Here is a 14,286-nt window from a genome sequence, read left to right on the forward strand (position 1 = left end):
ATCTAGGTCCTACCATGGTCCTACCTTAATAAATCAATAGGTCTTTAAAGTATTTGTTATTTAGGTACTTAACTTACAAAAGCTGTTAATAATGTTTACAAATAAAAAAAATACAAAGATCTGAGTGAACATTGTTAGCGAATCGCGCAATTTGCATCGCAGCAACTCAAACGTTGAGTTTACTTATTTCACAGTTCGTTATGCATCGACTGCCGATTGCCGGGCTGTACCCTATCTAGATACCATCTAAATAGTGCAACGCATGCACGGAGGAGAAAGAGGTCACTGTGCCCGCGCGAACTGGGTCACAGCTTCATAGCGTAACGGGTGCATCCGGTTCGGGGGCCGTCGGGCGCGCTCGGGCGGCTCCGGGCGCGCAGGCGTGCGGCCCCCATCGATCGCCGCCCACGCGGCGCAGCGCTGAGAGCTCCGCGAGTCGCAACGCGAGCCCCGGGCTTGGCCCTCGACGATGGCGGCGTGAGCGCGCGCCGCCCGCGGCCTCCGGCGGACATGCCGCGATGGCCAGAGAGGTAACCGCGCGCGAACGGCGACCCGACGCCATGACGCCCCCGCTTATGTAACCCGCGCTGCCCGACACGCCCGCAGACATGGTTATTATCACCCGCACCCTACGTGGACGCGCCACCGCTTCACCCTCACCCGCTGCCGGGCGCGCCCGGCCGACCGACCCGCTAGGCCGCCGCATGCACCCCTCGGAAACCATCACCCAGCTCGTAGATCACCATTCAGTGCAGTGGACGAGGAGTGGATATGTGCTATAGATATAGAGGCGCAGGGCCAGCCCATGTCCTAGCATGGACGCGGCAGTGCCGCAGCCGGCGTCCCGCTCGCACGTATACGCGCGTCCTTTTCACTCGTAGGCTGGCTGCACATGCAGCTTGCATTATTCAAAATCTGTGCCAACCTAGTGTCTTTATGTAGTGGAAGCCTTTTATAGTTTTGATATCGATTAGTATTTATTTTTATCAGATTTAGGATAGTGTTGTCCAGAGGGTACAATGACAAACAGACGAGGCAGTGAGGCTGCGCGATATCATGTAATGATCTGAGGTGTTCCTATGCAGTTAATGTGATAGTGTTACATAATATCATGAGAAATGTAGAGAGTAGATGTTGTCAGCACGTGCGTAGAGTCGTAGCATTCTGTAGCCGTAGTCGTACTGCCGTAGCCGTAGCCCGTAGCCATCATGCTACACCGTAGCGCAATGTGAAAATTTTGTACTTCAACCAATGTAGAAGATTTAGGTCTCAAATAAGAATGGGACTAGTGAAGTTGCAATCCAAATTACACTTTACAAATGATTACCAATTTAACTTTTAATATTAATAGTTTGCGTTCAAATAAATGAAAAACAATTTTACACTAAACCAAAATGTTACAGATCGAAAAAAACTATATTGAGATATAGGTAAATACAATAGTACCTTTTATTAACCTATGTTATTGAGTTCTTAATAATTTAACATAGTTTTAGCGTGTTAAAGGCGCGGGCATCCGTGTCCAAACCGAAACCCAACTTACAAAGAAACAGACGTGAAAGTTAAAAACAATGCTAATTTATTTCATAATACATAACTTTTGTATGTTAATGATGCGCATCTTAGTAACACCTTTATGTTGCGCTAGCGTTATAATGACACGTTTAGCATGATTGCAACGAAAATGCTTTGAGATTAGCGTATCCCACGGATGGATACTCGGAACCCAAACGCTAGTAGAGTTTAAAACTTTAAAGTACCTAAATTATTTTCATAGAGGCAAAATTTTAACGTTCTCCCAAGACGTGGGATGTAAGAGCAAAGTTCAAATAATGAGCGAAGTAATTTCGTAATAGCTATAGGTACGATGTTAAATGCCATCTTTTGTTGTGCTCACATCAAACAGGGATCTTCCCACAAGCTACTTAATGGATCAATGGGTAACTAGACAAAATAGTAATTATAATTTGGGGACCACATTGTTGACCTTTGCGTAAACTAAAATGTTATCGTATGACCCAAAAAAGTTCTACTATTCATATGTATTGTGTACTCAAAAGTAGTAACACCTACATGAGTTACACTGTTTTTATTTCATTATAATGCGCCACAATTACAACTGATTCTCTATAAGATTTATCTCTGTTACATTAAAATCATAAGTTTATGGTTACCATGCATTCAAAATATAGCCAGTTAAACGTTATCAAAATCAACTCGACAGGGAATCGAATACGGGACTTGTATGTAGGTATACGAAGCGTTTCTTCATGTCTTGCCACCGATACCGTTGGATACAATGTTTGGTTAATCTCGTTATTCTCGAAATGCAATTAAATTGTTTATACGGATCACTCTATTAAAGGCCAAGGTGTGATCATATCTCACATTTTTTTATTTACAATTAACTGGATCTCTCAGGCATATAACAGTTTCTTCTATCGAGTGGGCCGTAGTTACTTTGTTGTTATAAGACTATACTAGCCACTACGATAAAGTAAAAAATATTCTTATTTCTTGATCGAAACCTGCGCGCGCTGTGATCTTCTGCACTGCTCTCTGAGGTTAGTAAGTAGAGTACCACCACCCTCATATCTAAAAATAAAATAAAAAAATATACTCCCAAGCCGCTTTCGGCTACGGTAACTGCGACAAAATTCCTTTAGTCCGCAATAAGATACACACCCTCATATCTAAGCTTGTATCTACGAGTGTTCCTATTTCATTAAATACCATCATTTTTTAAATTAACTAGTTACTTGCCATCAATGGGAATATTTCTCCATGAAATACTTTTAGACATTATCATCGTGACGACTTTCAGACCTGGTGGTTCAGGCATGGGGCTACAACACCAGTGGCTGCTGGGGTTGGTTCGTGTTTGTATGTGTAAAATCACATACATACCTTTACATTGAAGTATTTTTTCGTTTTTTTTTGTCTACTACGGTCATTAGATTCTCGCTGATTCATTGACATTAATTTTTCCTTTCCTTGCTTTTAATCAAGTTCACCGTGTATGTACATCTACCTCCTATTAGACATCATCACTAGTTAAGAGTTAACAATATAACCCACACGATGGAAGAGGAAGTAGAATCATTATCGCGCAGAGGGTTCGATTCCCAATGGGGGCAGATTTTGTTTGGTTGGTGGTGGGGCTTGTTCTAAGTCCGCCAGGCTAGCTACCACCATCTTACCTAAGTCTGTCGCCATAACAACAATGTTAACAGCATTGTAGTGTTCCGGCAGTTAGAGGTAAGATAGCCAGTTCCTCCGTGGCTGAGGATTGCGGGTGAAGCTCGCTGGCCTGATCGTCACTTACTATCAGGTGAGATACAGGCCAAGAGCTTCCTCATTGTGGAGAAAAATAATAATAATAATATTTACTTGTGGTTTATTAAACGAGACCAAAAACTATTCACGAAAGATATTATTATTTATTTCTATACATATGTACTCGTAATAAGTTACTGCGTTAAACTATGTATTCGTAAGAGGAAACTTAATGTGCATGTAATTCACGAAACTAATTAAAATTTCACTTAAAAATAATCCAGTTTAGTCGATGAAAACCAATCGCTAATGGTTTCTTTTAGGCGTTTCTTAATCCACGTTTCCACCGTTCACCGCTCGCCGGCGAATTTAATCTGCCTTATCAGCGTTTCTTTTAATAGACTATTTATCGCTTATTTATCGTCTCAAATTCCTTCCAATTATGGGGCGGCTTGGGGACGCTCCGTTTTCGTTTTCGCTTGTCCGTTTATATTATATTTCTATTTGTGGTTCTTTTGAATGCGATCCCTATTGGAGAGAGACGTCAGAGACTGAAATTCTTAAATAGAAATAAAAAAGTATTTCACATTTTTAGCAACACGATCGAAATCAAGATGAATCTTAATATTTTTAACTGTAAGGTCCCTATGACATAGACACATATTAAAAGCAAGCTTTTTACATAACATAATTTCTTCCTTTTTCAAGATAGATAAATAGATATACTTACCACTAAGAATTAAAAATACTTTTAAACGAGCCAGGTTTTAACTCTCCTGATTTTTTAATTCAGCATAATATAAACGACTCAAACATATACCTGCGTACTTATTATCGAAAACATTTCACAAACGTTGGAAAACAAAGTTCACTCACCAAAAGACTAAACGACAAAATCAACCTCACCAAAATAGTGCGACGCGAAAGCTTTCAAAAACAAAAGCTAACACTCGCATCAGCAGTCAAGGCCCTATTGTGAAAAACATTTCTATAACCTTTCATCTCTCTCACTCACTCATTCGCTGTACGGAAGAGACGAAAAGAGATGGTATATCGAATTCGTTTTGCGGAGTAGGCCTCCGTCGTAACCCTTCGTCTCTAATCCGCGTATACTCGGACGCATCGGTCCGCTAAGGCCTCCGCAATAATCCGCCATAGAGAGCCTCATAAATCCCTCCCAAGGATTTTTCGGTGACCGACCCCGATCGGGACGAATTAATACTCGATCGATGACTTTCTAATTAGTTTTGTTCATGGAGAAATAAGTGAACCAGAATCAATATTTACATACTTCAAAAAAACTTAATCATTACCACAAAACGAGCCGCATCATAAGCACTTTATTTTATTAAACAGCTCTAAATTTTTCAAACGAATTTACTTTCAAAAGCTTTTTATCGAAGACCATCAAGGGCAATTTTACCAGACAGATTTCAAAGCAAATTAAAATAAATAATTAAAACCAGCGCAGGATTAAAATCGTTAATCTCTCTCTTTCTCTTTTAATTATTTGTTGTTAGCTAGGCTACCCAAATTGATGAATAATATTTATTCAGGAGAGTTAAAACTTTTAATTTATGCCTCGATCGAGAATCGCTGCCACATGAATATTGCATACGAGATCAGCTGCAAGTTACGTATGTTATGGGCAAGTTAGGAAAGCCGTCCGATGCTGATGAGAATTTATGCATGTTACTAAGCAAATGATGGCAATTAGACAAACGAAAAATCAACAGTCGAATAAGATAGCGTTTGTAAATTAGTCATGTGGTTTAATTTTAATTTTAATAACCGTGCCTTTTAAAGCTTCTAAATGCATTAATGCATTTTTTTTTGTAATTTCAAAGTATTCAGCGTTAAAGAGTTTCATCGACAAACACGTTTTTTACACATTCTGTGCTCTTTACGGCACCCGATGCACCCGCTTTTGCATTTTGCATCGATATTAGCTCACTGGACGGGCAATATTCTACCTCCAACCCATACCCAGTGTTGTAGACAGTATCGATAAAATGTGGCCAATATAAGCACGCCTGTATGTGCACACATTTTTGCCGGTCCTGGCACGCCTTACATTATACAATTCTACGTTCTCGGCGCGATATTGGCGGCGGAAGCCGAGCGATTTTCCCACTTGCTATGTGGTTTATGCAGTACTAGTGCTGTTAGTACTATACTTGTATCGATGTGGCTCAGAAAAATATTCACTGTTATCTTTTGACTATACAATAATGTGCTCAATAGTAAATCATTAAAAATATTGAACATTTTCTTAATGAAAACATGCAAAAAAGTTACGTGGAACTTTTAAGATCGTGCAAATAACTTTAATTGAGATTGCGTACACTTTCATACAAGACTATATGCGTAAATCTTTTACGTAAATCCACCGACAAAAATGCCACCATTTAGATGATTTATCGACACAGCGTGACTTTGTCCCATCACTGAGACGTCGGTGGGATACTATCGCACATTTTATCTGCGGAACCTCCCGGCAGCCCGTTATTGCACTTGCATCACGAACTTTATGAGAAAATGCTAAAGTCACCTGAAATTCGGCTTAAAATCACGGAAAACACTTTGCCAGTCTGTTAAAAACCGGATTCGGAAACCTAAATGTTAACGTAACATTTATACGCTACTATTTTCATCGAAAAAGTAGAGACAATTTAGTTAATTGTTGATATCATTTTTCATGATTTCTCCTATAGCAACATACGATAAATTAAATATGAACATGAGTCTAGACAAGCTGTGATGATTTCACCAAGGGATAGTATCGTAACTTTTTTCAAATACCTAATTATTCCACCCATATTTCGGCGGTTACATATATTACTGTAATCACAATCAAGCAAGCAGTCAACATTATATCAATAAAATTTAAAAGTGAAAAAGTGCTGCACCTTTAACACTTGAAATATACATTTTAACAGTTCTACCTAACATACTTATGTCGTGCCGCACAAGCATTCCGGAGGCCATTTCCAGGCGCTGGCATGTCCAATATTGCAGCAAAAACAAACGCCCCTTTATACGAGTCCTCATTCGTCTGCCTCTAATGAAAAGTATAACTCTAAGAAGGACTTTTGAGTAAAAAATAAAGGGTTCTCGCCTCGGAAAAGAAACGGGGGTAAGATTATGTTCTTTTTCGCTCACAACATAGACGCTTTAGCTTATATTATAAGTAGATAGCATAACTTCTTTCTTTTATAAATACTTTATTTTGAAAACATTTTCTATAAATTAAGTACATGTTTTGTAACTATTGTCATTATTGGTGGTAACGAAGTGGAGCTTCAATCACTTATAGAGATAATTTACGATTTATTTGAATCACTCATATTTCAAATGTTACTTGAGGACAAAATAAATCTGTTTATCTATATAAATAAAGATACTTGAGGACATAAGTAGGTAGGTATGAGGTAAATTCTTTCTTTTAACTACCTCTAACTCGGTCTCTAAAATGTTCAACGGGGCAATTTAAGTTGGCTGCTGCTTGTCAAAGACCCGCAGCTACTTATTTGTGCCAAGTTTCGTTGCTCCTAGCTCAAGCCCGTATTCGGAAACGTAAAGCTGTATGTTTGGACAGACAATGCAATGGCTTGGTAGCTTTCGTGTCGAGTAACGGTTCTAGGATCAAATCAAGACAGTCAAAATTTTAATACTAAGTCTATAGCGATGGCTCCTACGTATAAGGGCGAAACTGCCGCTTACGTCTTTTTCCAATTATTTAAGCAATGATTTCACTTTGCTCTAATCTATAACATCAGTAAGAAAAAAAAATTTTTTTTCCATTAGATACAAAATAAAATTTTAGGCAAATAGGCGTATGTGCAAAACTACGCCACGTATAAAGCCCAATCATACGATTCGTCAATCTATACGAGTAGTTGCTTACATAAACATATATTTTTTATAATCCAAATCTTAAATAAAGCCATGAAAATATTTAGCAAATTGTTTTATTTATAAATTGTGACACATTATATAGTTATTTAATTTTTAGCGTTAAGAGTCGCATCTCAAACTAATTTGAAAATTATAAATAACTTGAAAAAATCGAACTGCCTAAGGCATCGTGGGTTCAATTCCCGCCTTAGGCAATTCGATTTTTTCAAGTTATTTATATTTTTTTAAAATATGACACATTATGTTAAAAGACCTAACTAAATCTCGAGCACAGTATATGGGCGTATTTGCGTTAAAACGTAAAACGGTACATTAAACGACTTTTTCTAACTGATTTATTATTGATATAGCACATGATAACAATTAAAATAATTACATGCATAAATAAAGAGAGTAATCGCTTAAAATATTATATTTACGTTGTCATTTAAGTCTCTTTACGTTGAACAATATACATGAAATTATAGAAATATGCCGACGTAAAAGGGCAATGCGTAAAATCTCAAAATATATAAGAAAAATATAAAAATTGATAACAGCAGTAGCAAAAGCATTACATGTTAAGGCTAAATGTGAAATTTCATTAAATTCGTTTTAGTAGGTCAGAAGATATGACCCAAAAATATGGTTCTGGCCACTAAAATGGCTCTCCTGTAAAATTTACTTTTTTCACTTACGCCAGTATACGTAGGAGCCATCGATAGTGACAAATGTATTTTTTGATCGGTATCTAACACTCCCTCTAAAACTAGTGGGTGTATAATATGATAACACTCACTTTTACCTAATTTAGGTGATTTGGGTTTCAATTATGTAAAACAATCATTCGTCGTGGTTGAGTTGTGTTTATTAGGTACATTAATTAAAGACAGGGCATTGATTGGGAATTTTAATACTTAGACCAATCACAGGACAGAATCTATGCAAGACTTATAATCAAGTTGTGAGCGTCCTCTCTTAATACGGTCTACGGACCTTAGATTTGTGAAATCCAATAGACACGACACGACATAACAAAACACGATGCTACGCTTTTCGTAGCATCGTAGCAGTTTCGTAGTAATACTACATCAGTCAACTCGAATTTTAAACAAAGCGCTTTTCAATTATAAATATACATAAATTAAAGCCTCATGGTACCAACGAACGTTTTTCAAAGCAAAAATTAAAATAACATTAAAATATTGTATGTACGAAATAAAAAAGGCGCGACGATTATGTAGCGCCTTTATTGCTACGACGGAGAAATAGCACAAATTGAAAAACTTATACAGGGTTATTTGTAAAACACCAGCAATCTAACAAGAGTAGATTAGCTGACATACAACAACTGACAACAACATTAACAAATATTTTTGTTACGACCACAATAGACCAGGGGCGCGGCGAGGTTTATTAATTTAAGCTATCTAGAAAAACTATTCGGAAAATCGGTCCAGGAAGTACATAAGTAACTATGCCGTACATACAGTACCTAATGAATAAACAAAATACCACGTTAAGAAATCAAATATTCGAAGTAAAAGCTCGTGAAACAAATAAGTACATACATTATATGTATTTAATATTTCATACTTACACTACTGAATTAATTTCGCCTTATTCACTTTAAAGGATCCGAAATTCCCAGTAGGTAATTAATATTAAATTGGTTTAACTGTTTATATTTATATTGAGAAATTACTTTTACTCGTACATGATATTTTGACTACACCACTTGCAATCAATAAATACCACAAATTAATATTTATACAGTTGTTTATCGAAGCCTTTAAAAAAATTACTTCCAGAAATAAAAATTATATATTTCTATTGTAAGTTCAAACAATGACAAAAATCTTAAAAATCGCAAAAATATTCTCGATGTGAAAAAAAAATGCTTTATTAGAAATTATTTTGTCGAAGTCTACGGCATGCTAGATGATTTTCGAGAATAAGCAGTTACTTACCGCAGGTTAATTTTTGTTTTTTTATACTTCTATATTACATCTATGTTACAATAGCTTGCAATCACTTCGAGAATGGATCACTGAAGTGACAAAAATCTTAAAAACAAAACCCACATTCTTCGTAGCAAATCATTGATCTACAATCACTAGGCGTTACTATGCGCTACGGAGCTACGGCCTCGTAGCACTCCACGGCTCGTAGCTACACACTTCGTAGCTACGCGCGCCGTAGCACAAAGGTATATTCTCATTCACACACAGTACAAAAAGTTTACAATAGTAAGCTGCTATTGTCTGTTATTTATGAAAACAGTTATTTTTATTGTATTCATAATTAAAATGAGATGATTTATTGACGATTCTGTGATTACACATGTAACAAAATCTTCATTCATTTTCATCATGCTACGACGCGTCGTAGTAGTTCGTAGCTAAACGGCTTGGTTGTTTTACTTAGTAGTTTACTAATGTAAACAAATAATGACGATTTTGCAATGATTAACTTTTGAGTTTTAAAAAAAAAACAACGCATAATGAATTTCCCCCGCTTCACCAGTGGGTTGCAATGAGGGTTTTCGCGAATGAAAGATCCGCTAGATGGCGGGACGTGGATGTGGTGTCTGACTGCTGCGTGATTCGTGGATTTTGACATAACTGTCAATGTCATGTGAAAAATAACCAATGAGGGCTATCGTTTTAGCGCTCACCAGTTAGCGCCACTGTAGAGTAAGGTCCTGTCACTTGCTAGTAGCGAAGACAGTGGCGCCAACTGGTGAGCGCTAAAGTGGTAGGAGGACTATCGTATTTGCACTCATCAAGATGGCGCCACTGTAGAGTAAGGTCCTGTCAATCACCAGGGGTGCCAACTGTTAAGTATAAAAACGATAGCCCTCATTATGCAGCATATGGACCTCGCGTCTACGTATTGCCATCTGGCGGATTTTTCGTTCGCAAAAACCTTCATTGTTAATTCGCACCGGAGCGCCGCGTAAAACTGTAGGCACCGAAAGTGCATCACCGCTAATTTGAAGATCTTACGGTATCAAGTAGGGTTGCCAGATGGAAACTTACCAAATCCGGGACAATCCTACTAGGACAACGGTGTTGGGACTTGACATTAGTAAAAATATCTTGGTTTCTCAAATGATTTAATTTGTATTTTAAAAGAAAAATGCCATTTATTTCAAATACACACTTTTATTAAATAAGTAATGTACGTTAACGTATATAATAGGACTCACAGGCAGGCCAGCCGTGTCATTTGTTATTACATAGGTATATTAGTTTATTTTGACACAAAACTATTAGGTTTTCGGAAATCCGGGACAGTAATGTCGAATTACTGGACACGGGACAAGATGCAAAATTCCGGGACAATCCCGGATTTCCCGGGCATCTGGCAACCATAGTATCAAGAGATTACGGCGCTGCAGTGAGGGGCGGGGCGGGGGGCGCGGGCCGCGACCGGGTCACGCTCGCCTCGCGCCCAGTGCGGCCGCGGCGCTCCGCCGGCGCGCACCGCGCCGCACCACCTATATCCAACCGTACGCGAACACACCACACAGACCGCCACATCAATCACTACACAATGATAGTCGAAATACAGGAGGTATGTGCGGCTACATGTACAAATCCAACCCTCGTTTCTATACGGATGTGTCTATACGGATGACTGACATAATCTGCGACGAAAAACGAACGGTCGGCCGGGCGTTGGAGCCCGAAGTTTTTACTTTTCTGTGAAGTTCACAAGTCTAGATTAAAGATCGTGTAGGGCGGCGATGTCAGTGGGTCAACGCACAGTGCGTGCGGGGCGCGGGCGGGCGGGGCCGCGGGGAGGGGTCGGGCGTTGCACCGCTGCAGGGCGCAGGCAGTGCAGGCCGCCGTCGCTCGCTACGCACTGCGAACGGAGCCGCTGCCCGGCCTGTGGGCGTTGCAACGCTCCATTACAACTTAACACTCACGATTACTAGTGCATGACAGTGTTGATGACTCACGTGCTCGTTTGAATGGTGATATTTGTAGAGTAAACATATGTTGCGATTTGAAAGGACTGACGACGGAGTAATTGGATTACGTTTCTGTTTATGAGTTGGCTTTTAACCTGGAATTATGTGCTATAAATTAAAAAAATCGGGGTATGTCACTTGGACTTATGTTTTTTAAACGTGCCCTATATACAGTTCAGTCATTGGTAACATATCTTTACTTGTGCGGTGAGAGCTACTCGAGTTGATGGGGCTCTTGGGAGCTGGAGGCTTTGCTAAATGACCCAGCAGCGTGCGCTTATAGTGTGCAAAGTGTGAAGTCCTAACGAGCTATTCTGCGACTAGTGGTCCGCCACTTGAGCTCGACAACCTTGACATGTAACGAACTATTCATAGTTAGACACCACTGCATCTTGATGTCCAATTGTTTTGGAAGAATGCACAAAAGATTAATTGTTAAGTTCTCATAAAGAAATGCTATTTACTTATTTAGATAATTTAATCTAGAGCTATGCCACTACATTAATTTATGGTGACAGGTCTTTAGACACTATTTCCCAATGCACAAAAAGTGGCGAAAATGCTCACATTTTTATGTCGTAGCGAAGTAGCAAGACTCAGATCATTATGATCTGAGTAGCAAGACATTCCCATATTAGTGAGTGACTAATTAATTACTTAGTTTTATTTAGTGCACTTTCGAATATGAAATCGTATTAATTGAAAAGTATTTGATTTGCGACTAGTTTTATTATTGAGGTCCATACCAAAATGATGCGCTTTAATATTATATCAAGCAAGAAATATATTAGAGATTTGCATATCTTCATTTATAACTGATTGTCAGACCGATAAATTACGAGACTCTACATAATATTCATTTTGTAAAAGTAGAATATAAGTTCTTGTTAAATGATATTGAAAATTAAATGATTGTTGTCTTTCCCAGGAGGTTAGAGGAAAGAGGCCTTTCAAGATATGGGACAGTTCGAGGAACGTAAGGAAGGGGTTGGTGGTCACAAGTTTCGAGGAGTTAATACATAGAGGTGAGTGCAGTATAGTATACACGCAAGCACGCAACCAGTAACTTAGTTATCCTATTTGCTGATTTACTACACATTTCATGGTTGCAATTAGGTCGTTGCAGTCTACAAAACGTATATTTTGGTACTAATTAGGTACCAGATGGTAGACGCTTCGTTAACCTAAAACAAACGGAGCACGTCGACTAAAACTTCGACTAGAATACATAACCTAATAATGCTGATAATAACTCCTAACAATGGCAACTCAGCACTCCACTCAGGTCTAATTAGAACCAAATTAGCGTCGCGCCGCTCAGTTGACGTGTGGCCTCGCCTGTGGACCAGCAGCAGGTCAATAATGTTGCGCGCAGATGCTCCGCCTGACCTGCTTTCAGTGTACCGTTAGATTACCGGTCACTAGCTCCAGCGAACCCGGCATTGGAGCGTAGCACTTCGTAAGCGACTGTCGCTTACATTTTCCCGTGAATATTTGGTCACCAGGACTCGTCGATTTTGATAAACTTCATATTTTTGTCAGGTAAAGAGAAGTTATCGGTAGCGGCGAGTGAGCCGGTGCGGCTGGTGCTTGAGAGCGACGGGACGCAGGTTGAAGACGGCGATTATTGGCGAACCCTTCCCCCCAACACCGTGCTGTTATTGCTTCGGCAGGGAGAGCGATGGTATCCCACGGGCGTCGACGTCATCAAGGCTGGTATGTACATAGCAAAAATAGATACTTAGTCTTATCTATCTCGTAGTGAGTTCCGTAATCAAATGCCCCCTTTCTCCATTCCAGCAATCTCGGCTATCCCAAAAATAGTATGCGAGACGATCCACGCGCTCGAGCTGCACGATGAAACACCTTCATGGAAGATCATGGACAACAAGGGGCGAGTCACGGTGGTGTTGCACTGGGACCAGCGGCCGCAGGCGTCACCGGCCGCGCGCTCTCCCTCGCGCCAAGCCAAGCCCGACCGGCGGCCCTCGCTCGTGATCCAGACGTCGCTGGACCGGCCGCAGCCCCCGCCGCCGCACATCACGGTCGTCAACCACGACGAGCCGGGGCCCGCGCCGCGCGGCCGCCTGTCCCGCGCCTCCGGCTCGCTGGAGCACCCGCCGGGCGCCGTGCACGTGCACACGGCCGAGTGCCGCGCCGGCTCCGCCTCACCCGCGCCCGCGCCGCCCGCGCGGCCCCCTCCCGATGAGTGCGACTTCCACTGCTGCGCGCTCCACGAGGAGGGCCGCCGCATCGCCGTGCACAAGAGCGTCGCCACCTCGCCCATCCAGGACGCGCAGCCGCGGGCCTCCCCGCAGGGCCGGCCGAAGGGCCACGTGCGCTTTCTCGACGCCGAGTCCGCCCGGCGCGGCGACCGAGACTCCTCCGAGAGCGAGACCGAGAACACCCTCGTCGAAGACGAGGCGGTCACCTCCGAGAAGTTTCTTCTACTGATCGACCAGCTCAGCGTGGATCAAAAGAGGCATCTCACCATCAAGGACATCGGCATAATCTTGGAGCGGCTCAGCTCGAAGATCCTCGACGTGGAACGGCTCGACCGCGAATCGGAATCGGACGACTGCTACAATTGGACCATCAAGGCGACGATCAGAGGCGACGCGCTGCGGGAGTTGGGCGTGATATACAACGGGAATTATTATGCGATCAGTGAACACCCAGGCTACCGGGAGGAGAACGAGGAGGCCGGCGACGAAGGGGAAGAAGAGGAAGAGGAAGACAGACTCTGATCGGGCCTGTGCGGCGCCGCCGTGCCCGCCGCCGCCGCCGCCGTGCGCCATGCGCTGTGCCGCATCGCCGCGCGCTGAGGGCGCCGCCCCGGGCACTGCGCCCGCGCCGCACACCCGCCCCCGCCGCCGCCCTCCCCCTGCAGGTCACGTCGGATGTCCCGCCTAACCAGGCCTCGAGACATGGACGAGAGGAGGTCGGCTCGCCGAGCCAGATTGGAGAACGAGCATACGAAGAGTTGGTATCGTCGACGCGCCTGGGCTGAAAATATATCTAGCCCCAATCACGGCAAAATCCACCAGTTTTTTGAGAAATAGTTTACATCCACACCGTGCACCGGAACGCCCCGATTTAGTTTCGGTTTCTGTTGAGGCGCGTCGCGGCTTGGA

General features: G+C 41.7%; 1 protein-coding gene across 3 annotated transcripts; it reads left to right on the forward strand.

Annotated features, from left to right (window-relative positions):
* The first annotated feature begins 401 nt into the window (after nt 1–401).
* Nucleotides 402–13,920, forward strand: Drep2 (DNA fragmentation factor-related protein 2). 3 transcript variants are annotated; one of them, XM_028302500.1, is made up of 4 exons: nt 402–611; nt 12,081–12,177; nt 12,695–12,868; nt 12,953–13,920. In XM_028302500.1, exons 1-4 carry the CDS (start codon nt 609–611, stop codon nt 13,897–13,899), a joined length of 1,221 nt encoding a protein of 406 aa, XP_028158301.1. In that variant the 5' UTR covers nt 402–608; the 3' UTR covers nt 13,900–13,920. The 3 variants fall into 3 exon arrangements, with proteins under 3 accessions (XP_028158301.1, XP_028158300.1, XP_028158299.1); XM_028302499.1 differs by having other exon boundaries at nt 402–530; XM_028302498.1 differs by lacking the exon at nt 402–611 and adding an exon at nt 10,648–10,752.
* Nucleotides 13,921–14,286: the final 366 nt, after the last annotated feature.

Source organism: Ostrinia furnacalis, unplaced genomic scaffold, assembly GCF_004193835.3.
Source record: "Ostrinia furnacalis isolate ACB-3 unplaced genomic scaffold, ASM419383v2 OfSCF1130, whole genome shotgun sequence".
Lineage (NCBI taxonomy): Eukaryota > Metazoa > Arthropoda > Insecta > Lepidoptera > Crambidae > Ostrinia > Ostrinia furnacalis.